Source organism: Agelaius tricolor, unplaced genomic scaffold (genome assembly GCF_023055355.1).
Source record: "Agelaius tricolor isolate 1412-34295 unplaced genomic scaffold, bAgeTri1.0.p SCAF_13, whole genome shotgun sequence".
Classification (NCBI taxonomy): Eukaryota; Metazoa; Chordata; class Aves; order Passeriformes; family Icteridae; genus Agelaius; species Agelaius tricolor.
The window spans coordinates 20,807,514-20,833,439 of NW_027269273.1; the positions used below are offsets into that span (position 1 = coordinate 20,807,514).

The 25,926-nt window shown below is 38.4% G+C and overlaps 1 protein-coding gene across 1 annotated transcript in view; it reads left to right on the forward strand.

Moving 5' to 3' along the window:
* The first annotated feature begins 2,531 nt into the window (after positions 1–2,531).
* The window catches only part of TNKS2 (tankyrase 2), a 28,888-nt gene continuing 5,493 nt past the window's right edge, over positions 2,532–25,926 (forward strand). Inside the window, exons 1-23 of the mRNA XM_071439116.1 lie at positions 2,532–2,847; positions 7,007–7,231; positions 8,181–8,276; positions 8,927–8,963; positions 9,263–9,338; positions 10,621–10,715; positions 11,252–11,318; positions 13,008–13,194; positions 14,135–14,256; positions 14,779–14,870; positions 14,959–15,037; positions 15,977–16,148; positions 16,842–16,921; positions 17,888–18,033; positions 18,435–18,600; positions 18,883–19,102; positions 19,500–19,609; positions 20,301–20,489; positions 21,248–21,500; positions 22,105–22,187; positions 22,622–22,742; positions 24,654–24,751; positions 25,398–25,472. Coding sequence (XP_071295217.1) covers positions 2,643–2,847; positions 7,007–7,231; positions 8,181–8,276; positions 8,927–8,963; positions 9,263–9,338; positions 10,621–10,715; positions 11,252–11,318; positions 13,008–13,194; positions 14,135–14,256; positions 14,779–14,870; positions 14,959–15,037; positions 15,977–16,148; positions 16,842–16,921; positions 17,888–18,033; positions 18,435–18,600; positions 18,883–19,102; positions 19,500–19,609; positions 20,301–20,489; positions 21,248–21,500; positions 22,105–22,187; positions 22,622–22,742; positions 24,654–24,751; positions 25,398–25,472 — 2,994 coding nt within the window. The 5' untranslated portion in view covers positions 2,532–2,642. The remainder of the gene's footprint in view (positions 2,848–7,006; positions 7,232–8,180; positions 8,277–8,926; positions 8,964–9,262; positions 9,339–10,620; positions 10,716–11,251; positions 11,319–13,007; positions 13,195–14,134; positions 14,257–14,778; positions 14,871–14,958; positions 15,038–15,976; positions 16,149–16,841; positions 16,922–17,887; positions 18,034–18,434; positions 18,601–18,882; positions 19,103–19,499; positions 19,610–20,300; positions 20,490–21,247; positions 21,501–22,104; positions 22,188–22,621; positions 22,743–24,653; positions 24,752–25,397; positions 25,473–25,926) is intronic.

Genomic DNA, 25,926 nt, shown 5'->3' on the forward strand with positions numbered 1-25,926 from the left:
CCTTGTAGATTGGCATGAACAGTGTCTCTCCCCAAAAGTAAACCTTAATCTCCTAAGCAGAAAGGAAAATAATTTCTTCTTAAGGCTGCAAGGCTGCTGTAGTCTTTCCATGCCCAACAATCCCTCTTTTCCTTTCTTTTTCTATATATTTCTCTATTTATTTTTATTTTTCTTCTGTTTTCTTTTTTTCCCCGTCATTTTTTTCTATTTTTTCCTTCCTTTTTATCTCTTTTCCTTTCCTGCCCTCTAGTGACCAACCAAGCATGTTCCTAAACAAACTGAGCACGCTTCCAAAATACTTCATGTTTCTGTTTTGTGAGGTTATGCCACCAGAATAAATATACTTCAAAGGTAGAGGCCATTGTTATATCACAAATTAAACTAAAAGGAATAACAGTGAAATGTTTCTGATCTGTTCATGGCTGAGCTTCTTAGGCTGGGTTAGTAACAGGTGGGTTACAAACCCCCTGCTGCATCTAGAAAAGTCCCTGCCACCTGTATTGAGTGGGATTTGGCATATATTTCAGCTATACTTTTCTAACCATGGTATTGTACAGAAGAAGGAAGAAAAATATTGAATTTTACAGATTATTTTCTCATAAAATAAATAAACATATAAATAACATATAAAAGGGGGGTATGTATGGTGAATCTCAAAAGTCACTGAGAAGGCTATTAACACACCAGTCCTAAAATATGCTGAGAGTCTTTGCCTCTTGAATTAAAGGCTAATTGAATCCTGCTCTTACAGAGTAATTTTTTTAATTGTTTCCATTCATAAAGACCTGCTGTAGTTTCACAGTCAAGCTATCACGAGGGCATGCTGGAAAAGGACATCAGGCTGCAGATAATTTAGAATAATAGTAGTACCTTTTGGGTATAGTGATGTGGAGAGAATGTAGAATTTATTTCAGGCTATGCTCTTTATAATCATGCTCCAGCGGAAGAGTAAAATATTGTTCTGGATTTTAAATTATTTAGAAGACTGAGGAGCAGGATGTGTTTGTGTTTACACAAGTATTTGCACTTCCACAGATTTCTAGATACAAAGTCCCTTCTTTAATTTTGATATGAAAGCAGTCAAGTTAATGCATTTGCTGCTTCTGCTGTTAGTGCATTCTGCTGCTTCTCTGCTTCTGCAGAGAAGGGTTTATGAACTCAAAAGCTTGTATCATTTTCCAAGCTATGCTAATGGTGATAATAAAAGATACAAATGGCAGCATTGCAGGTCTTGTTTTCAGTCTGTGGTGCCTGCAGGCAGGAAGGGAAGCTCTCATCATGCACACTTTGGAGGAGTTGGGAAGGTCTGAGAGGGCCCATGAGCCACAGTTGATGACAGTTTATTTGGGAACATTATGGCCCCATGCAAAGCAGTGGATGAATTATGTATGTGTGGGACTCTTGGCTATTCCCTGCCTGCTGAGCACAGTTTGAAATTTCAGTGGAGACCCAGAGAGAAGCCAGTGGGATTACAGAAAACACACATGACGAAGGCATGTCAAAGCATGTGGTTTCTGCCCTGTGCTGGCTGCATTCTTCTGTCACTCTGCTGCTGTGGCTGTGTGTAAATTACCAAACTGAACACACACTGACACGAGCATCAGACCTTGCTCTGTCCCTAGCATGGTGGCAGCCTGGTACGGCTTGTAGTCTCCCCCAAAAAATTCCTGAGTTCAGTTTAGGCATTAGCATGGATCAGGGAAAGAAAATTTGGATGTAACTGCCTTGTTTCAGGGACAGGGATATTTGACAGAATGGAAGTGACTAGACTGTACAAATGTGCTAGATCTTTTTCCTTGTACTTAAGTAATTTCCTAATGTGACAGAAGTCTGCAAGGTGAATTGACTTTGGAGCTACTCATCTCTGCATTTGCAACAGGAAGGTACTGACCCTATTCAGCTACTTTTTCCAAAGTGTTTTAATATGGTGTGAATGAAAAAAAAAACCACGTTTCAGAATGATCAACTGAATTCTCTTCCAGTCAGTCCCAGAGGCTCAGGCTTCCCCATCAAGCCGATGAGGCTTACTGCAGGGGCAGGGAGGAACAGAACACTTCCTATTCTCTTCCAAAACCTTGAATTGGCAAAGTCAACTAACAGGTTTTTTAATATCTGTGTTTCGAGATTAATAAAGAGAACTGTGTCATTTAAGTTGTATAATTTCCATTTCATAGTTATTATGCAAGCTCTGAACTTCCTAGGAGTCACAGTATTTTCCTATATAAGCAACTGTGCAAGGATCATGAAGCCATTGGCACCAAAATGCAGTCTTACACACTTGCAGGGGGGAAAAATCCCTGAACAGAAAAATCCTCACATTTAACTACTGAAAGCACCAAAGACACATTTGTTCTTCTGGGACGAATGGCTGGCGCTGTATTTATTTTCTGCTCCTCACCATCCCTCCCGAGGGAGCAGAGGGCACTGAGGGCAGCCCGTGAGGGGCCGCGCCGGGTTCCCCTCCCGGCCCGGGCCGCAGCACCGCAGCCCGGCGCTGGGAGGCTCCCGCCGCGCGCGCCTGCGCACGAGGCCGGCGGTGCCCGGATCCCTCCGCCGGGCGCAGCGCCCGCCCGGGAGTGCGTGCGGAGCCCCCCGGGCCGTGAGGGGCGGCGGGCGGGGGCTGCGCGGGGCCCGGCCCGGCCATGGCGGGGCGAAGGTGCGCGGGCGGCGCGGCCGCCCTGGCCGAGGCGCCGGGCTGCGGCGCGGCGGCGGCCGAGCCGGCCCGGGAGCTGTTCGAGGCCTGCAGGAACGGGGACGTGGAGCGGGTCAAGCGGCTGGTGCGGCCCGAGAACGTGAACAGCCGGGACACGGCGGGCAGGAAGTCCAGCCCGCTGCACTTCGCCGCAGGTACCGGGGCAGGGGGAGCCGGGCGGCAGTGCCGCCTCCCTGGGGCGCCGGGCTGGGCCGCGGGGGAGCGCCGGCAGCGCCGGGCCGCCCGGGCCTCGCCGCTCGGGCCGGGCGCAGCGCCGGGGTCCGAGCGCTCCGAGCGCTCCGCCGGCCCCGAGCATCGGCCTCGGGCCCGAACCGGTGTCACCCACGCTGAGGGGTCAGCGAGCGGTACAGCTGTGTCCGCTCGCTTATTTCATTTTTCTTTTTTTTCTTTTTTTTTTTTTTTTAACAAACCTCGTCTGGCTTTGAGGACGGATCTGGAGTGGGGTTTCTGCTGTTCGTGTTGTGACACGTGAGCTCTGACAGGGACACATGTCCCACGTACAATTCTCATGGATTTCAGCGGGCCTGTGCATTTTCAGAATTGAACGCATGAAGGTGTTTGTCAGACAACACCGTTTCTAAGCTTTTTGCGTTCTTATCTTTGACAAATGGACTTTGTTAATTCAGGACGTAGGTAAGCAAACGCCTGACGTCACAGGACAACGGCTTTCACTGGCAGCTGGCCAGAAGATTGTATCCCACCTTTTCAGACAAAGACCTGACTGTGACTCTTGTTTTCATGTTGGTTGTTTTGGTTTAATTACAGCCTTAGATGTAGGGCTGACAGGCTGCAGAAAACAGCAGCTTCTTTTCAGCTAATCAATATGGGTAGTAGCAGAGATGTTTCTTTCTTTATTAGATTGTTTTGGTAAAGGTTTCTGCTTCAGGTGTCCTTTCCTCATGTTAAGAGAGCTTGACTCAGACTTAGGTCTAGGTTCTTGAAAGTCTTCTCAGGACAGCAGTATTTAATAAATTCAAAAAGCTTAATTGGCAAGAGAGCTCAGGAGACAACTTAAAATATCCTGTCAGAGGAAAATAAATTTTTGTAGCTAATTTTTTATATGCAGCAATCCTTCCTGTGCACTTATAGACTTTGAACTTCTAAACAACTGTGTATGTTTTAGGGCATTTGGGAGAAGTGAGGGGTAGGTTTTATTTATTTATTTGCTTTTGGTTAGTTTGGGGTTTTTTTGCCTAAGATGTTTCTCATTCACTATAATGATCTGTTTTATCTCTCTGAACAGGGGTGATCTGTCTTGACTTTAAATAACTTCTGATCTATAGAAAGATTTTTCTTTTAAAATGTATAGCCATAGGTTCGTGTAGTTGTTAGATTTCTGAGGTTAAACATGTTGTTGTGTAAGTGAGAGACACTCTTGTCATCCCGAGTCTTCTTCCAGCTTGCTACAGAGAAATTAATTGCTCCTCTCAGCGGCCTGCAGGAGATGCTGAGAGTTTCTGGTTAAATGGGACAGAAAACGCTTGTGTGATTTCTCTGAGGAACTCTCTGTACCCCTCAGGTCGAACTCTGCTGTTGTCAGCCCACCTGCACTAGGCTCTGTGTGAAAGGTGGACATAAGTAGCTCTTGGACTTGGGCCTGACTGGTTTTGTTTGGTTTTTGCCTTTCCCCTATTATTCACAGTTGGAATAATACTCACTTCTTTTGTCTTTGCCTCTGAAAGAGTCACATTCCAGGAAGTAAAAGCAAAAATCTGTTTTATTCTGGCTTTGTTTATCCTAGTTGTCTGGGTGTTCTTAGAAAATACATTACAAAACTTCTCTGACTAGTTTCATTCAGTTTCAAGATTTCTTTTATGGAGGAGTTGGAGCTGAAATACATAATGTCACCATGTTTTGTATTGCCCTTTTTTCCTTTTTTAGTGGCATTCTGGGTCTAAATTTGGGTTCTATTTTTTAAGTCTTTTCCCCGATCTTACTTAACAATTTTTTTAAAAAAATAAACCCAATTCCTCTTTTTTTATGTGTCAGTTTGTAAAGGCAGATTTTGAAGAAAAAGAAAAAAGCTTCAGGCTCTCCCTAGAAATGTGTCATTATCAAAAGTAATACATATTGGAGTTTTGCTGGAGGTTGCTCTTTGGATTTTGTAGTACACAACTGTGTGTGTGATAGTTAAGTTATCCTGAAGGTTTAGTCAAGAGCCCACCATCCTTCACAATAAAAGAGGCTCCATCCTCTCCCATCATAAACTGCATCTATTTCCTCAAGTCAGTCTTTTTCTTCGCAGTGTGTGTCAAAGTATCACAAGGTTTTAAGGACTTGGCAGGTAAAATGCCCTTCCTGCAATCTAAATTTCATAAAATATATGAATATCCAAGGTAGGGGAGAAGAATTTGAGCTAAGTTCTTTCTGTTAGCTTTTTATCCCATCAGAAGTAGCTGAATGTCAGTTATAACCCACTGTGATTGTAAATAAATACCTTTTTAAAATTATGCACAGTTGTACATTTTGTCTATGATTAATAATTGCAAATTGTCAGCTAAAAATTTGTAACTTTCCAGGGAGCAAGTGCATTGAGCTGCTCAACTGTCACAGGTGATAGAAGATCGTCAGCTCGGGGTCCTGAGTAGCCAGCCTTTCTTGCTGGCAATTAAAACAAAGAGTTCATGATGATAAGACCATTACCTTGCACAGTTGAAACGTGGTCTCTTGATAAAAGCCCAAGAGCTAAAGAAAACACCTACCTCTTAAAAATTACAGCGTTGGGGTTTTTTAAAGTGTTGAAATAGTTTTTACTGCAGCCACTAATGGTGAAGAGGAGCTGTTGGAGTAGGCAGTGACTGCCTTCCCATGATAGCAAAGGCTGCCCCTGCTTTCCACTCTCAGGAAAAACAGCAGAGGCAGAGACCATTGTGCAGTTTGGCCACTTCCTCTGTACTCATGCATCCTTTAGAAAGCAATGGGAAAATAATTCCCCTTCCATATATGGTGCCCTGTTGTACAGATGCTTCCCCAAGGAAGTAAGGAATCCCTGCTGTGCGCTCGGGGCTGGAGAGAAGTTACAAAAATTGGTGTGATACAAATGAGTTCATTTCATGGACATCAAATTAGCTGCAGGGGTGTTGCTGTACTGAAGGTACTTTGTGAATAGATGCAGGCTTTGCTGAGAGAGAAGCTGTGGATTGCTCATGAATTGTATCTGATTGAACGTCTGTATTAAATAGAGGGAATTCTCTATGCCTAGAATAAGGTTTACTACAGCTGATTTTCAATTATGATGTTAATTTTCAATTATGATGTTGATTCCTGGTGAGGAATTTTACCTGTAAAAACGTGGCTTTACATCAATACCTTGAGGGGTGGGAATTGTTCTGTACAAGAATGAGTGGTTTAGCTGCCAGATATGTAATAAAGAATTTGATCAGAGTCTTGTGTAGCATGATTGCAGCAGTCCTGGAGAACATTTTTTGGTACTTAGAAGAAAATACCAAGCAGTCTGTCATCAAATTACAGTTTTGATTATGTGTTTGCAGGACTCGTGCACATGTGAATTTCTCTTCTGAGTAGTTCCTCAAAATAATTTAGTACATTTTGATTATATATTCAAACTATAAACAGAATTTTTTGAAAGCTTGAGGAAACGAGAAAAATGTCGGGACACATTTAAGAAAAATAACAGTATTTATAATACTTAGAATAGCTGAACATATTGAAAAATGAGAAACATTATGCATATAATGTAATATAGACAATAAGACTGCATGGGTATAGCCACTAATAATTTTTTTGGCAGCAGAAATATGATTGCATGTGCAGTGAATATGAGTTACTGTGCCTGTGCAGATAAATTGGTTTTGCATGGACCATGTATCTGATCCAGTTCTCATCCCAAGTATTCTGAACTACTCTTCTCTGTTAGGACAGGCAGGGTGGGTAAGTGGCATGGTGAGACTCAAAAGTGAATTTGCTGTAGAGTCTGTGGTTCTGGCCTCATATGGAGATAGTAAAGCAAATATAGATACAGTTTGATGTCCTAGTTCATTTGCCAGATATACAATAAACATATAAGTATGCCAGATACAGCTGAAATTGGAGGGAACCCTATCAAGATATTGTTTCTGTAATCTTTAATATTACTTTTCTACTGAATTCAATCAAATTTTAAAGAATTTCAGAAACATCCTTAGTATGTAAATGCTTCTTTAGCAAATATGCCAGTTGTGATTGTCTTTAGGAGTGGTCACTGTTACTGAAGTTTGTTGGTTTAATCTGCACATCTGGGGCAGGATTTTCTCTTCCCCCACCCTGAAGCCTTTTCTCCCTTTCCTCTTCCAGGTTTTGGTCGGAAGGATGTAGTTGAATATTTACTTCAAAGTGGTGCCAATGTCCACGCCCGGGATGATGGAGGCCTTATTCCTCTTCACAACGCCTGCTCCTTTGGCCATGCTGAAGTTGTCAATCTGCTCTTGCGGCACGGTGCAGATCCCAATGCTCGAGATAATTGGAATTACACTCCCCTTCATGAAGCTGCCATTAAGGGGAAGACAGATGTCTGCATTGGTAATTTTCTCCCACTCTTCCTGTGACTGACTCACTTGTTTTCACTGTAAAAAATCTAGAACCCTTTTAAGACCATTTTAACTCTATGGAGCTATGGCTGATACAAGGGTTAAAAGTAAACATCTTTCATAAACTTCAATACATATGTCACTGTTACAAGATACAGGTTTTTGGATCTTTTTTTATAGTTTTTTTATAAAGTCTACCTATTAAGGTTCATCATGGGAAAAGTGCTTTAAAGGGACATGATGGAGCTAAATTCTCTTCTATTTCAGCCTAGACTCTTATGCTGCCTTTTGCTTCTGATCATAGTGCAGTGAGAAGAACAGAAGTGATCTTAATAATGGATTCATTCTGTCTTATGTGTAGCAGCTGTGTTAAATTAGTTAAGGATGGGAAAACTTCAATTATATTGACTACCTGTTTTACCTACACAGTTCTTAAGAGGAACTCTTTAAGGAGGAGGTAGAAAGTTAGACACATAGTCGAGACACATTTCTTGATTGTGTGGTTTGCTGCCATTTACTTTAAGAGAGCTGTAAAACTCTAGAGAGCTGTACAGATAACATTGCCTGTTTAACCTGAGTTCAGCATGCACAGCCTGCCACTACTGTCTGCAGGTTAGCACAGGACTTGGGGCAGCATGCTCTGGAGCTGATGGAAAATAGCTGAGTTTTGTGGTGGGTCGGTCACAAGCTTTCAAGTGAGATTTTCTCTTGTCGGTCTGTAGTTGTTCTCTTTCTGATCTGCTTTTTTCTCTTAAAATGTGTCTAGACATGTTTCATCAGAGACACTGGTCACAGATGACATTGCAGAATGCTGACATTAAAAATTGGAAAAAGGAAGTTAGAATGATTCTTTTGTTGTTTGCAGATGACAGTAATGTTATGTCTCATAAACTTTGTCTTGTAGAATTGTTTTCTCATGGAAAACTTTGGCATTTTTGCAGTGCTGTTGCAGCACGGTGCTGAACCAACCATCCGGAACACAGATGGCAGAACAGCTTTGGATTTAGCAGACCCGTCTGCAAAAGCAGTGCTGACTGGTAAGTGATAATCTTTAGATTCCTTTGGGACTGATGTTGAACTGATGTAACACAGTAGTTTGGAGCTTGTCTTTTTGATACTACTTTAACTTGTCTCTGGTTTATAATTCTAAATAGAATTCCCATATGGCTTTCATCATCTCAGTCATGGCATGGGTTCTGGGTAGTTTATCATGCTAGTTCAATAATGAACTGTCAAATTTTTAGAGTCATAGAATGGCTTAGGTTGGAAGGGACCCTAAAGATCACATAATTCCAACCCCCTGTCATGGGCAGGAACATTGACTAGACCAGGCTGCCCAGACCCCATCCAACATGGCCTTAAACACATCCAGAGGCAGGGAATCTACAACTTCTCTGGGCATCCTATTCCAATGCCTCACTACCCTCTGAGTAAAGAATTTCCTCCTAACATTTAGTCTAAATCTCTCCTCTTCCAGTTTGAGCACATTTCCCTTTGTCCTATCAATACCCACCTGTGTGAAAACTCACCCTTCCTCTTTTTTAAAAGCTCTCTTTAACAACTGAAAAGAGTACTTGTAAGTACTCTAGCACTTTTGGTCTCTAAAACTTTTGAAGAGGAGGATAAATATTGAACTGCACGTACAGATATTTATTTGATAGCTAAAGAAAGCCCTTTTGTCTTCTAGGTGAATACAAGAAAGATGAACTCTTAGAGAGTGCCAGGTATGTATGTTTGGAAAATAACTGGAATTAGTTGTATTTGCAGAATTTTGTGTAATTTATATATAGATATTTAGTCTTTGGAGCTTGCATTCCATCTAGATGCTAAGTTTTGCCTGTTTTCTGTGAATGAAGCTACAAAAGTAGTTCCATAAATGCATTTTTGTTCTCTCTTTAATGCTGGCAATGCAGATGGGAATGTGTTGCGTCAGATCTGTTGAATGTGAAAAATATAAAACCAGAATAAGCTACTAAAAATTGGGATAAGAATATTTCTGCTCATTTCACATCTTGTTTTTCAGGAGTGGAAATGAGGAAAAGATGATGTCTCTTCTTACACCATTAAATGTTAACTGTCATGCAAGTGATGGCAGAAAGGTATTTTTGTTTAAAACTGATTTAAAAGTAGTTATCTCTTACATGATCCAGTTACTGTTTGATCAGATTTTAAAAATGTTAAACATAAAATCTACTTTCTTCACTGTATGTGGGAAAAATAAGATTCCACCTCTCTAGTAGCCAGCTGAGGGGTTGGTTTTTTTTTTTTTTTTAATCTTAAAAGGACTCTGCAAGTAATTCTATATAGGATCAATAAACAAACTCCTCAGTTGAAGCTTCTGCTTGACCTTCATATCTGCAGTGATAAAGAAGTGAGGACTTTGCACAGATTTTTGTCCCTGTCAGGGAGAAATACACAGGTGCTTTATTTGACATGCACCCTTAGGCAAGTTGCTGCTCCTGATGCAGGAGCAAGCTGCTCATTGCTGTAAGTAATGGTAAAGAAAGACATAAAAATGTTCAGAATCTCCATTCTGAAAAGCCCTGAGTCTTCTGGTTTCAGCCTCTAGCCTACAGAAGGTTCAGGTTATTGAGTATCACTTTTTGGCATCATTATTCTCATTAAGTATTTGTACTCATTCACCCAAGTTTTGATTTAGTTACTTCCCCTTTGTGAAGCTTTGTGGTAAGATACTGGGATCTCCAAAACACTGATGCATCTCTGTTTTCTCATCTGGTTATGAGGCTCATTCTCTAGGAACTGTAGAAATCTGGTTCAGTGGATGGGTTTGTAAATGCAGAGGATAAGATTCCTCCTCACTAATTTGTAGCTCTGCCTTTAGTGCTGCTGATGCTTGAAGGCATTTGCTAGAAAAGATCCTAGAGCAGTTAGTTATCTGTGTGCTCTCTGGAGGGTGAGAGTTTAGAAGAGATGAAATTTCCCCCACACCCTGCTCACTGCATTCACAAACGTGGATAACAATCCTTCTTGATAATTTTCAAACTTACTTCACTGATTGGCAGAGAGACTTCTTCATAGTTTAACAGTCATTGTTGCTAATGGTCTTCCTACTTCCCCTTTCACAAGGATATAGTTTGTGCCAGCAAAGTATTTATAGCTATGGTAGGCTAAAAAACCAAAAGTGGCCTTTGTATTAGTGATGGAGTAAATTTGGGATTTGTGTTCATGTTGACTTCAAGAGTAGTCAGTCAACAGTGAACATAGTTATCAAATGTCTGATTCAAGCACTCTGGGATTTTTTTAAGCTTGTAAGTCTTGAAGGACTTCATCATTTAGTACTGTTAACAAGTTGTGAAAAAATAAATAGAAACTCAACCTTGATTTTGTGTTACTGACTCATTCTGCATTCTCTTGTTTCAGTCTACTCCATTGCATTTAGCAGCTGGGTATAACCGTGTGAAAATAGTCCAGCTCTTACTGCAGCATGGAGCTGATGTGCACGCTAAGGATAAAGGGTAGGTTCCTTTTTCCCTTTGTTCAGAATAAACAAAATCCATTTTGAGGTGAAGTAAAGAGCAGTAATACTGTTTTAAGCACAGAGAATTTCCAACTTTAGACTGTTCTGTAACCTTTAACCTTTCTGTTGTGACAAAAATGCGAATTGATTAGTTTTCACAAGAGAAGATATTACAGCATTGTTCTTGTGAAAAAGGATATAATTAGGGTCACTCCTGAGCATCCCCTGCAGATAGTTGTTCCTGCTTAGGATTCCAAGTCTGAGTGGAATCATTTCATCTGCACTGAGACGATGCAATTCACTTCTCATCTTCTGATTGTTTTAGATGCTTACTGTTCTGATAAATGCTGATGGGATTTTCTGGTTTCTTCTTCAGCTTCTTACTTCTCCATAGTTTCATTTGAACATTTGTCATATAATTTTTGTAAAATGTTCAATATGAAGCATAGTACCAGTTGCAATGTGTTTGATGCATTTGAAATTAATATATGTGTATTCTGAACTAATCATCCTTCTCCTTTTTCTTCTATGTAGAGATCTGGTACCACTTCACAATGCCTGTTCCTATGGTCATTACGAAGTAACAGAGCTTCTAGTAAAGGTTGGTCTTTGAAGAGATCAAATTGCATATTATTAAATAAGAACAGTTTATAATAGACTAATACAAGTTGCATATTTTTTTATTTTGTATGTAGATTTACAAAACTTAATAATAAATTGCTTTTGCTCTACATGATAGTGATTATTAAGCTGGAGCTACAGAATCTTCTGCTTGCAAGGAAGCTTTTTCTTTATAAATGTGCTTTCTGTTTTTAACTCTCTCTGCTCCAAAGTTGAATATTTTCATACCACCAAGTAAGTACTGCTTATCTCAATCTTTCTACACTCACCAACAAATAAAAAATGAAGCACCAAAAAAACTCCTACAAGCTGAGTAATTTTTTGAGTTTGACAGTAGAAGAATATTTTAGAAGACGAAGCAATAAGAGATGTTTTAAAAGAATACTAAAAAGATAAAGATAAGGTAAAGATAGTAAATGTTTTAAAACTAAAGAGCAGTCAGTCTTTTCAGGAAATTAACTTTACAGCATCGGTTCTGGCCCTGAATTGTAGCCTTTACCCCAAAGAAAGAGAAACCTGTCAATTTTCCTAACAAAAGGGAACTCTTGGAACTGAAGCAGTGTATCTGGATTATGTTAGTCTTGAAGATAAGTATGATACACTTTAAACTAGTGGCTTGAAGATGTGGTCTGCAGCATAATATGTGTACTCCACCAAAGGAGTTTTGAGCTGTGCCTATTCTCAGCTGCCACAGCAAATCAAGATTGTTATAACAGCTGAGAATGTTCTGTTGTCTAACTCCAGACATTTGGCTGCTCAGAGAATAGCTCTTGTTCTGCTATGTGTGTTTCAGTCCCCCACTAATTCCGTGTATCTTTCTACTTGTTTAGCAAAAAATTTTGCAAAAGAACCTATTGAAATAAGCTTACATTGCCGTGAATATAAATAGTCATGATTTTTTTTACTTCAGGGGCCAGTTGTAAAGTGAATTTTTACAGTGGTGGTACTAGACACAGCCCCACAAATGAACTTTTGACTATACACTACTGTGTGTCTAACTGTTTATCTAGAGTTGTGTTCTATATTGGATTTCTGCTCTAGAAAATTCTGAATTACTTTTTGCAAAGCTATACATCTTTAAGAGAAGCCGTGGGAAAGAGCATGTACTTGCTTATAGACTGAACTTGAAGTACAATCAAAATGTTACTGGAGAAGAATTACACATACATTACTCATCCAGGAGTATTACTTGTAGAATCTTGTACTTAAATGTTTTGAATTAAAATTGAGTGCCCATCTCAGTTGAGATACCGTGGCATTCATATCTTGGGGTTTATTCACAGAACTTGTATTTATCTTAGTACATCTGGTCACTCTAGACATTTTCTAGAGCTGCAAAGAACTAGAGCTTGTTCACAGGTGATTAGGAGAATGTGAATATTTCTCTTTCTCTGATTTGACCTGTAGCAGAGCTCTTTTCCTTTTTGAAATAAGCCTGAAAAGACTAGCTAGCCTTTGGATTCTTTGATTGTACCTGTGGGACACCAGGTGATTAAAAACCACAATGTGCTGAAATGTTGTGTTAGATTGAAAATTAGTGTCTTGGAAACAGTTTGCATATAAGCATTGATTTTTATTTTAACAGTCTACTGTATTAAAACTAATAACATAGTCTTTTTCTAACGTCCTGGTTTTGATTGCATCTTTTTTTACCCCTTTCCCTTTCAAGCATGGAGCATGTGTGAATGCAATGGATCTGTGGCAATTCACCCCTCTGCATGAAGCAGCTTCTAAGAACAGGGTGGAAGTATGTTCTCTTTTGTTAAGTTATGGTGCTGACCCAACACTCTTGAACTGTCACAACAAAAGCACCATTGATTTGGCTCCAACACCCCAATTAAAAGAACGATTAGCATGTGAGTATCAAGTGGGATCAGTTCTGCAGTTACAGCTTGTAATGTGTAATTCGATTCCCTAGACAGTGACCAGCCAGAAACCAGATTTGGAAAATGCTTATGCTTTAACAGTAATTGTGCAATGTTACACAGTATATTTCACTGTTTATAATTTGAAACTGCTGTATTTTCTGAATGAAGGTATTTAAAAGACTTTTACTGTCAGTTTTATAGTCAAGTGGTTGTGATGGGTTTTGTAGCTTTTCTCCCTATTAAATGCTTTCCCTCATGACCTTGCCAGTACACTTTCATATCCCATACTTGTTCCTGTCATTGCATCAAGATTGTTGAAATATTAATTTTTATTCCACAGTTTTTTCTTTGAAGAAAAGAGTAACTGTTTAGAATGCTGAATACATTTGAGTGTGCCACAATCACTGAAAGTTGAAAAAAACTGATGAAGGGCATTGATTTTTGTCTAGCAAACTGGAAGAGTGAAAAGAGTGAACTCAGATTCTGTCTTTGAGTGGTTAAAACAGTAACTTTCTGGGATATTTACAAAAATTGTCAGTAAATACTACACTAGTAGTAGTATTTATTCATGAAAGCATCTAGAAATTATTTTCCAGAAATAGGTCAGAAGTAGAGATTTTTATATGCCTGAGTTAGTACCTGTGTGAACAGTAGAACCTACAGAGAGGTGAGTGAAATAGGTCTTGTGCAGCCAGTTCGGATGTGTCTGGCTTTGGTTTAGAAACAAAGCCAAAGTTGTGTAGTGTTTTGACTTAACTAAAAGGTTCTGTCAATTGATGTAATAGCTTGAGTCAGACTTGGAAATGTGTGCTCCATGGTCTGCTGAATGCAATTAATTTCTTTTTTTTTAACTGAAAGAAGCAATTCTCTTGATCCTTTTTGAGCCAAGGAGTGTAACCCTCTGCTATGTATTTCTTTGTTTTTTAAGATGAATTCAAAGGTCACTCACTGCTGCAGGCTGCAAGAGAATCAGATGTAGCTCGTATAAAGAAACATCTTTCTTTGGAAACAGTGAACTTCAAACATCCTCAGACACATGAGACAGCATTGGTAATATCTCAGGATTTATTAATGGCTTTGTATATATTGTGGCTAACCTAAGCACACTAGGTAATACTTTAGCAATAAATACTGCAGTGTCAAGTGTTGTAATTCACACCAACCTGGAATACACAGTGTCTAGCTAAGCAAATAACACTGACTGATATTTTGTTCTTAATGTTAAGACTAACATAAATTATTTAGGTAATGTTAAGACTAACATAAATTATTTAGGCCTGTTTAGATTGTCTAAATGACTGGGTTTTGTAGAATAGTCTTATCTTGAGCAACAGCAAGCTATATGTGCTAGCTTTGTTTTGATGGTTTCCAGCAGTTATTAGAAAGGGGAGTTCTTGAAAATACCAGAGTAAATCCAAAAGCCCATTAATCTTCCAAATTAATAAGTGTCTGAGGGTTTGGGGGATTTTTTTCTGTTGTCTTTGTACGCCACCAGCTCTTAACTGCCTGCTGATCAGCAAAACCTGCATATTGCTTGCTGGTTGTTAATTGTAAACTTTTTCATGTTTACAGCACTGTGCTGCTGCATCTCCATATCCTAAGAGGAAACAAGTATGTGAATTGCTGCTGAGGAAAGGAGCCAATATCAATGAAAAAACAAAAGAGTGAGTGGTTACAAATGAATGCTCTTAACTGTTTGCTTAGAAGATTTTGCAAAATACATTTTGAATTATTCTTTTTTCTTTTTTTAAGCTTCTTGACTCCTCTGCATGTGGCATCAGAAAAAGCTCATAATGATGTTGTTGAAGTAGTTGTGAAACATGAAGCTAAGGTATGAGTATCATACTTTTGTTGACATTCATGTACTGTACAGGTTTTCACACCATGAGAGTGGAAGGTTTGGTAAAATAATTTGTTTTGGAAGGTTCTAGATTTGGAGACTTCAGCTACAGGCCATCAATCCATCAGTACAGCCCTGTACATAACAAAATCATCATTGGTTTGGTCCTATTTTTTAAGAAGTGAGGACGTAGTTCTCTCTGGGAAAGGAAAACTTTCAAAGTGTCTTATTCAATGTTTCATTGTCCAGCAGGAATAATGGAATACATGAGAAAAAAATGGGGGGGGTGTATATGAACAGCAAGAAGCTAAACTGAACTGTGTGACAGACTTTACATGGTGTTGTATGCAGTAAAAAGTAAAATTAACGCAAAATGTTAATTCATAATACAATGTTTAGTTCAAACTTCCACAGAAAGAAAATGTGGAAAGGAGAGACTCTGTAGTGCTTGAAGCCTCCAAGATGGAGTTGAATCTCTCTCATAGAAATTTGATTGTAGCCTGACTGTATGAAGTTTTCCAAAACCAGAGGAAGAGAAGGGAATGAAAGTAGGGTTTAGGTGCAGAGTTTTAAATTGCTGAATACACTTTGACTGAGCTAACAGATAGGAAGCCCTCAGGCTGAGAAACCACAATAAGCCAATGCAAGGTAGAAGCTGTTCTACACGTTAGCATTGAAGTTAGTACTGCGAGGAGCAAAATAGTGAATTACTCCTGTTTGTGGTAAAAATGCAGTGGATAATTCCCATGCCTCTAAAAGGGGGCTACTTTATGAACTGTTTTTGTTTGAAATGTCATCACCTTTGGAAATATACTAAATAAGTTATTTTTATTAGTGTAAGGATGCTACTTGTGAAATGTTCCCAGTCAGCAATGAAAACATCTTAATACCAACTTGATGGTGGTATTTCTTGTCTGTGTTATTTTTTAGGTTAATGCATTAGATAATCTTGGCCAGACCTCTCTTCATAGAGCAGCACATTGTGGTCATCTTCAGACATGCAGGTTGCTGCTGAGTTCTGGATGTGATCCTTCCATCGTGTCTCTGCAAGGCTTTACAGCCTTACAAATGGGGACTGAAAGTGTGCAACAGCTACTACAAGGTATGCTGAGTTATTCAGCATCCACTGAGGTGCTTTGTTTCACTTGCTGTTCCAAGTGCTGCCAAAGAATAGTGAAGACTAGTCAACAAAAAAAAATGTTCTATGAAAGACAGTTCTAGGTGATGTTTTACTTCCTACTTAACACTATCATTTAGTGTCTGAATAATCAGATACGAAGATTTGTGGTACAGTCACCTGGAATAATTTTATTAAAATCCTGACATAGGGTGGGGGGAATCTTGAAACTAGAAAATGAGTTTCTAAAACACAAAATGCTTGATTTACATTTGTGAGTGGAGGCAACAGTGTAGGTGGATTTTCAAGAGTAAGGTTTGGACATTATAATACATACATAAACTTGATCTGGTCTAATTCTGAAACATTATATTATACATACATAAACTTGATCTGGTCTAATTCTGAAACAGAAATAAGAATGCTTTGTTGGTTCCACAATATTCCAAAACATACAGGAAGCATGCTGCTGAAGTTAACTTCCCATTAGCTAATGGTTAAACACCATTAGCTCTAGCAGCTATAGTTGTAGATAGTAAACAGAGACAAAACTTGTCAGTAATTAGTTAACTTTATTTCAAGGATTTCCCTTTAAAAAAGCTCAAGTTATTTCCTGTCTTAACAAATTTCTTCAACTGCCTACATTTAACCTGTCATGCAATCTCATTTATTTTGCAGAAGGTATCCCATTAGGTAATTCTGATGCAGATCGACAGTTGCTGGAGGCTGCAAAGGCTGGAGATGTGGATACCGTAAAAGTAAGCTTAAACCTCTCCTTAAACAGAAGAGGGAATTGGTCATGGTTTAACCTCAGCCAGCAACCGAGCCCCACACAGATGCTTGGTCAATTTCCCCCCAGCAGGATCAGGAGAGAATCAGAAGGGTAAAAGCTGGAAAACTCGAGGGCTGAGATTAAGGCAGCTTAATAGAGAAAACAAAAGCCACGCGCACAAGCAAAGTAGAGCAAGGAGTTATTTCACTACTTCCCATGGGCAGGCAGTGTTCAGCCATCCCCAGGAGAGCAGGGCCCTATCTTGGGTAACAGTGACTTCAGAAGACAAACTCCATCACTACAAATGTTCCCTCCTTCCTCCCTGTTCTCCCAGTTTATGTACTGAGCATGATGCCATCTGCTCTGGAGCAGCCCTTTGGTCAGTTGGGGTCACCTGTCCTGGCTGTGTCTCCCCCCAGCCTCCTGGCCAGCGCAGCAGCACGAAAAGGCCTTGGCTCTGTGTGAGCCCTGCTCAGCAATGACAACAACATGTCTGTATTATCAGCCCTGTGTGCAGCACAAATCCAAAACACAGCCCCACACCAGCCACTGTGAAGAAAATTAACTCCACCCCAGCCAAAGTAGCACAGAATTATATGCCAGTGTATAATTTCTCAAAGCAAGCAATCAAACAATCCTTCACTGACTGCTTTAGAATTATGATTGGTCCTAAAACCTTTGCATTGCACAATTACTACAGATTGCAGAATACAATATTCATCACCTCCAGATGCCTTATATGAAAAGCATTAATTGAAGTTAGAGGTGTGGATATGGGGGCAGGTGGATTTTTTCCTCAGGATGAAATCTGTAAAAAGTTAAGACTGTAAAAATACTGTTTCTTTATTGAAAACAGTTATGCAAAATTAGATGTGTATAACAATATTCTATGACTAAATTAGAAGTGTCAACACTACATATAGTGACATGTTTTGTTTGGGGAACTTCACAGAAGCTGTGTACAGTCCAGAGTGTGAACTGCAGAGATATTGAAGGACGTCAGTCTACACCACTTCATTTTGCAGCTGGATACAACAGAGTATCTGTTGTGGAGTATCTTCTTCAGCATGGAGCTGATGTACATGCAAAAGATAAGGGGTAAATGCTTGAATATGTATTTTCTTGGCAATTGTAATTGGTCATATCTATCAGCTTTTGAATATTGCTAGCTGATAAGCATCCCGTTTTTCTTAAGACGTATTTTTATTTTCATGGAAACTTCTGTTAGAATGAAGATGTTAATATCCAAAAGCATTTGCAGTACTTAATATTAGAGCATCAAGAATTTCTCTGGCCTTGTGTTCTTACTTCTCTTTAGTGCCTCGCTGATTTAAGTTTTTACTGCAGTAAGGATTCCTACTATATTAGACTGTTGTGGGGGGGAGGGAAATAATTTGTTAGGGTTTGATATGGTCAAAGATGCATTTATTTTCAGTTTATATTGTTGTTGAAAAAATACCCTGTTTTTAAAGAGAGTTTTTCTCTTCTTCTGTTTCCAGAGGACTTGTCCCTTTACATAACGCCTGCTCGTATGGTCACTATGAAGTTGCAGAGCTGTTGGTTAAACATGGTGCTGTTGTCAATGTAGCTGACTTGTGGAAATTCACTCCCTTGCATGAAGCTGCAGCAAAAGGAAAATATGAGATTTGCAAACTCCTGTTACAGGTATTACATATGCTGGAGGGAGGTACATTTCTTTCTCGTTCACTTTCAAAGTCCATTTAAGTTTCAGAAATTGACTTGTTGTTTCTAAATTATTGTAGTTAAATGTTTTTAGTAAAAGGGATACTGTTAGTACCTGTGTTGGCCTTTTTCACACAGTAAATGGAAGGCTCTCTGCAGGATTCCAGTATGTGTCAGAATACTTGCTCAACAAGGCATTAGATGCCTAAGATGCATCATGTTTATTCTACTGACATCCTTACCACCTGTTTTTGGTGTGCACAGCATGGAGCTGACCCTACAAAGAAAAACAGGGATGGAAATACTCCTCTAGACCTTGTTAAAGATGGTGATACTGATATTCAAGACCTGCTTAGAGGAGATGCAGCTCTCCTAGATGCTGCAAAGAAAGGTTGTTTGGCCCGAGTAAAAAAGCTCTGTTCACCTGACAATGTCAACTGTCGGGACACACAAGGACGGCATTCTACACCACTACATTTAGCAGGTCAGTGCTCTAATTAACTAGTTTGACTGGTTACTAATTACTGTGGCTGAACTTTCTATGTCTACACAAGTTGTAGTGTAGCCTCAAGCTGGAGGATTCTGTACCTTTGCTTTAAAAAAATTAGATTCTTATGCATATTAATTTTGGGTTGCTTTTCAAACTGTTTAATTATTTTCCTGTTCTGTCTAGCCACAGAGGGTCTTTTATTGTTTTTTGACAGGTTTTAAAACCAAATACTCTTAAGGTAATGCTGTCCTTCATAGTAGGTATTGCACTGTCTTCACTGGGACTGACAATTTAATTTACTTTCAAGTAATTTAAGTTAATTATTAACTTCTCCACAGCCTGTTGGGGATGGTGTTTTAATTCTATTTATTCTGTCCTTCTGCAATTCCAGCTGGTTACAATAATTTGGAGGTTGCAGAATACCTGTTGCAGCATGGAGCAGATGTGAATGCACAGGATAAAGGAGGCTTGATTCCTCTGCATAATGCAGCATCTTATGGGGTAAATAGCTCAAACTTTCCGAGACTTTATTTATTTTTTTTAAATGGTACATTGCATTGACAGCATTTTGAGCCTCTGTAGAATGCTTTTGCTGTTGAGTTATAGTACAATCTTATTTGTAAGACACAGAATGAATAATTAGATCACAGCTTATGTTGTAGGTAAAGACTTATAAATTTGTAAAGTCACGAATGGAGTTTTCTGACCATGAATGCCTAAAAAGCCAGCAGGCTGAAAGGTGTTCTGTAAAATGCCTTTCCTTACCTGTGCCAGTCAAATTTTATCAAGAAGATCTCACTTTCACTTATATGAATGCTGTTGAGACAGCAGTTGTTTTTGTGAACTTCCTGAATCTTTGTCCCTGAATCAAGTCTTTAACCAAAACAGTTGGAGAACTTTCCAAACTGGAAGTTCAGAATCAGGCTTTTTTTCCTTCAGATTCCTCTGGATTTGGAATTTTGTTTTACTCTATCCTTTTTTCACAAGAGAACAAATCTTACTTACCTTTTTACTGATATGTCATAGGTGAGGAAGAAAACACCTTGCTTTAATACTTTCTAAAATCATAATTAAATGCATTCTAAGAAAATTCAGAATTATTCTGATTACAGAGAAATAACAGTAATAGTTCTGAATTATTTTAGTACACTGTGGTACCTTGGAATTTAACAGGTGTTTTTAACTTTTCCAGCATGTTGATGTAGCAGCTTTACTTATAAAATATAATGCATGTGTGAATGCTACAGACAAATGGGCTTTCACACCGCTTCATGAAGCAGCCCAGAAAGGAAGGACTCAGCTCTGTGCCTTGTTACTGGCACATGGGGCTGACCCTACTCTGAAAAACCAAGAAGGACAGACACCATTGGACCTGGTCACTGTAAGTGATGGGGCTCCTCCTGGGAAATCCATACTTACTTATGTGTGACACCTCATTTAAAACTGTCCTTTAAAAAAACAGTAATGCAACCACTTCTGCAAAATTAAAAATACTGTGGTTTCTGTGGGGTTTGTATATGCCTGGCAAGGGAAGTCAATAGAGCTTTATAAATTTTCTTTAAATAATTTCTTGCTTTAGGCATCTTATTTCAGTATGGACTAGGGGTGAAAAAACCTCAGAATGCTAACAAAGTGAATTAATGGGTCTAATCTGATGCTTTGAATTCAGGGCTTATAGTTTGACTAATACAAAAATTATGACAATAAAATATAAGCAAACTTTGTAGCAGCATAAATGTAAGAAACTATCTGTCTGTTAAATTCTTAGGGGTGTTCTTTCTAAGTATTAGAATGTAAATAAAACTACACTTAGAGAAACTGTTTTGTTTCATAAGTTCTGGTTGCCAGTAGAAGCTTCTGTTCATTTTTCATAGCAAATTAATTCTGTTTAACTGCCATTACATTTTTTTTAGAAATGCTGAAGTCTTTACCTTTTTACAGCTTTTACATATAGACATTTTGCAATTTGATGTATGCTTTTGGCAGAAAAGACCATTTGTAAGCTGCACTGTAAAATGCATTTTCCCAATATTATTTTGCAGTGTACTTAAGAAATCTCCTATAATGATAGTGCATTCTAGGAAAAAACATTGTGCAAAAGTGTTTCTCTGTTTTAATGAGTTGTTTTCTGCTCTTTAGGCAGACGATGTCAGTGCATTACTGACTGCAGCAATGCCTCCTTCTGCCTTACCGACTTGCTACAAACCTCAGGTTATAAGTGTGTCTCAGACTACAGGTTCTGCAGCTGATTCCCTCTCTTCTGTTCCATCCAGTCCATCCAGTCTGTCTGCTGCAAGTAGTCTTGACAACTTGTCTGGTAGTTTTTCTGAACTTCCCTCTGTTGTTGGTACAAACTGTGCAGAGGGAGCTACTGTTCTGGAGAAAAAAGAAGGTGAGGCTTTTTCAGGAGTGAATAGCATTTTTTAACAAATGGTGAACACAAAGGTGTCAAGTTTCCCATACATTCATAGAGGTATTATAGCATACACAATAGTTAGATTCCTTATTATGCCATTATAGAGGAACAGAAGTCTGAAAGTCTTGCAATATAAGATTATACTGTTTTCCCCTTACAGAACCTTTAAATTTGTTTTTTTGCTGAACAGAACCAATATGGTGAATTGTGTTTTAAAAGAGAAGTCAAATGAAATTTGGCTGTATACCAAGCAGTATTTTACTGCAAACTTTATCTAGTTTTTAAGAGGCTGTTCTTAGATCAGGTATCATGAAAAAGGTTATTTCTATGACATTTTACTTGTCAATATATTTTCTGTAGTAATGTACATTTCTGGTAGCTGGTTGCCTTGTTCTGTGGCAAAGACTGCTCTTAGGGATGTAGAAGAGCAGATTAGTTTATACTGGTTAGTGATATTTAATATTTAATCTACATCTGCAAAAGACCAGGAATTTCTGCTTCTCTCATTGCTGCCACAGATGTGTATGCCTTATTTTACAATACAGGTATGAATGTACATTGTGTTTTTCTTCTTACTTAGTTTCAGGTGTAGATTTTAGCATTAATCAGTTTGTGCGGAACCTTGGCCTTGAACATCTAATTGACATATTTGAGAGAGAACAGGTAAGTGGTTATATTTATTTCCAGATAGTCTGGGCTAGAAAGCAATGGAATAAATAGTGACTGGTTAGTATAATGTAATAAGACAGATTTTCAATGAGTGACAGTCAGAATGAGTTGGATGAAGGAAAGGACTGTAACTGGATTTTTAATTGATATATTAAAAAATGTATCTTAAAATATATGCATATATATTAACATATGCATACCACTTGCAAGCAATGCAAGTTACAATTTGTAGTTTGTAGCATGTTTACTTGAGACAAAAAGTTAGAAGAAAGCAATTGAGTAAAAGTAAAATATGTAAATAATACGCTGAAGCCTCTAATGTTCCTGTTCTTTTCACACTTGCTTTTTCTCACGGCCATTGTGAGTATATTTTCACTGTCAGTGCCATTTGTTCTGGTACAAAAACCATGGTCTTGCTTTAATTATAGATAACATTGGACGTATTGGTTGAAATGGGACACAAAGAATTGAAGGAAATTGGCATTAATGCTTATGGCCATAGGCATAAAATCATCAAAGGAGTTGAAAGACTTATTTCTGGACAACAAGGTATATGCTTATTTTAAATTATCACATAATACTGCCTTTACATAATCAATTTTTATGAATTACTTATGTTATTCCAATTTGTATCTCATTAGAAAGAATGGGTAATAAAACTTGACCTAGAAAATGGTAAGAATGTCTTCTGACTGGAAACTTGGGTTTTTTTAATTTTTTTTACTTTTATTTATGTTGTGAATTACTGTGAATCTTGACTTTCAGTTCTCTGATTTATTTTTTTTCTCTGTGGTCACTTTTTTTTGTGTACTTAGGTAAAGTGTTGACTTAGTGCAAAATGTTCATAAGCTCTTTGAGATAGGGAATATTTGTCTTCATCAAAGCAGAGCACGTTCTGTTGATGAGTTCAGGCGTGTTACGTCCTGTTTCTTGGGTCCTGCCACAGAATGCTGTCTGCTCACTCAGAGAGCAGCTGAAATTCTTACACTTTCTTTAAAAATAGAGTTGGTGTGCTTTCAGTGAACCAAAATTAACCTAATTGCTTTGTTTAACAACTTTAGTTTGCATTGAAATTACTGCTAAAGCCTCTTTAGTTGTGCAGGACTGTTGATACCAGCACGGTCCCAGCAGTTGTAAATTCACCATCATTCAGTATGCTTCATTTAACTATGGCTGTGGAGAAGGCAAATAAAACCCTCCAAATCTCTTTTTCTTCTTTGACTGCTTGAAATATCACTTACTGTTGTATTGCTCTGTTTCACAGAAAGGAAATAAATTAGAATTGGTAGGATTTTTTCCCTTCCTGATTCACCATTTGTGAAATCTCATTCTAAAATTTTCACTCCATAGTAATGAGTCACTATCCCAATCTCTGAATTACTTTTTGCTCCTTAAAACAGTAAGAACCAACCCTAAGATAATTCTTTTCCTGATAATGAAGTATTTAAGTGAATCTGCATAATTTTCTTGTAATTGTCAGGTCTTTCTGGACAGACTCATGAGTAATTTGGATAAAAGTTAGTTTTAAGGTGTGATTTCAGCCTTGTGTCTTGTTTGAGTTCAAAGTTTACATAGCCACTAACTGTATACTTTGCCTTTTAAGTAGGCCTGATGTATTTTTGAACATATGTGTATTTGTACATATGGCATCTCTTCCTGAAGTATAACCATTGTTTTGAGGTTAGTAGTGGATGAGCTTTATTTTGGTTCTTGCCACTTTGTTTCTCCTGAGCACTGTTCCAGTTGCACACTGCTAAAGTGAGGCTCCAGACTGTGCATGAATCTGTAATTTCCACTTTCCCCAGATTATTCCTTTTAAAGAGCTCATGGCAGACCTAGTGTTTAATTCTGGTCACCTGTTAGTTGATGCACACAGTCTTCATATTCTTATATCCAGTAATTACGCTCCCGTTACTTGCCAGTTATGCCAGTTAGAGTGCAGTCTGTCCAATGCAAACTAACATTGGATTCTTTGTAAAATTCCAAATTTTTTTGCATATTTGGAAAGATAGAGAAGTTTTCTTTTAAACATTCCATATATTTTAAGCTTTCATTACCAGGCTCAAGCATTTTGGATTGACAAACTTAGTTCTTTGTCAGTTCTCTCTGCATGACCATGGGAAAAACACTCCTACTAAATTAGTGCTTCAGGTTGCTCTTCCCATTCATGATGCCACTGCCACCAGTAGTTGTGGACTCTGTACAGGGAGTGGTTGCTCACTGTGTCACTTACCTAGAGTTGAAATGAACTCTGAAGTAAGCAAGTGTTTACAAGCATTTCCCCTGTTGTGTGTATTAGTATACTGAGCTAAGCATGAATAAATGGGTTAGTGCATCTGAAATGATGATTCTTGCCAAGAGAAGGATCAGTGTCCACAGATCAGAGAAAACAGCTGTGGTTTCTGAGACTGTGTTTTATTACATTCACATGCATTTTGCTGTGTTTTATTGCATTCACAGGACTGAACCCATACCTGACTCTAAATACTTCTGCTAGTGGAACTATTCTCATAGACCTTTCCACCGAAGACAAGGAATTTCAGTCTGTAGAAGAAGAGGTAAATGCCATTCTTTGTATTCTTTCAGTATTTTTGCTATTGCTGCTAAAGAAGCAGATAAGGAAGCATTGCTGGACAGTTTAACAGTACAGTAAACATCACTAAGTTTAAGTAAAACCTGCATAAGGATACTTCAGACTCCCAACTTTGACTGGACCACTTATAATCTGTGGTCATGATGTCTGTAACTTTTTTCTTTCTTACATTATTATTGCTTGTAGTATTTTTAAAACCTGTATAATATATCAAATATCTTCAATATAACTTAAATTCTGTACTACAAATTAATTGCCTGTTTGTCATAGACAGTTTTACATCACTTCCTTTCAAAGTGCCGTAATCACACAAGGCAAAATTCTGAACAAATACAATTTTAAAGAGATTAGTGATGATCTTCTCCAGTTTGAAGACTAGACCATGGAGCAGTCAAAATACTGTTTTGGGTTTTTTTAAATCATTAAACCTATTCATGTGCATTCACAAAATCTGGCATTACTTAACAACAAGTCACCTAAAATTTCTCTTATGATTTTTAATTGTGTTAATAATACATGATTCATTATTTTCATTACTTGACTTGTGTAAAGGGAAACGTGTTGAAGATCTTGTGCAGGAATGTCATCCTCTTTAAATTCTCAATTTTCAGATGCAGAGTACTGTCCGAGAGCACAGAGATGGAGGACATGCTGGTGGAGTCTTCAATAGATACAACATCTTAAAGGTGCTTGAGTTTTTTGTGGCCAATGGTTTTACATGTTTGGAGCTTTGTCTTAAAGTAACATATCCATAAACGTTCTACACGTGTTTGAGTTCCATAAGGTGACAAGATTTGCCTTTCTGAGACATGCACAGGATAAAGATCACTTTCCAGGGAAATTCAAAGACTTAATTTATATGGAAAAGCTATTTATGGGTTAATGGTCAGGAAGAAATTGACATAGAAAGATGTCACTGAAAACTGGAGAATTTTTGAAGGAAAAGGCAGAAGGTTTTATAAGAAACAGAAGAGGGTTTCTTCTCCTTTTGAGGGAGAATGGCAGGAAAGAAAGAGAAGAAGAAAAAGCAAAACTTTTGAACTCTTATTTTGGCTTGATTTAACATCAAACAAGTGTAAAAAAATAGGCAGTAGATGAGTTTAAATAATCTAATGGAATTTTGGTTTGTATTTATCTGGC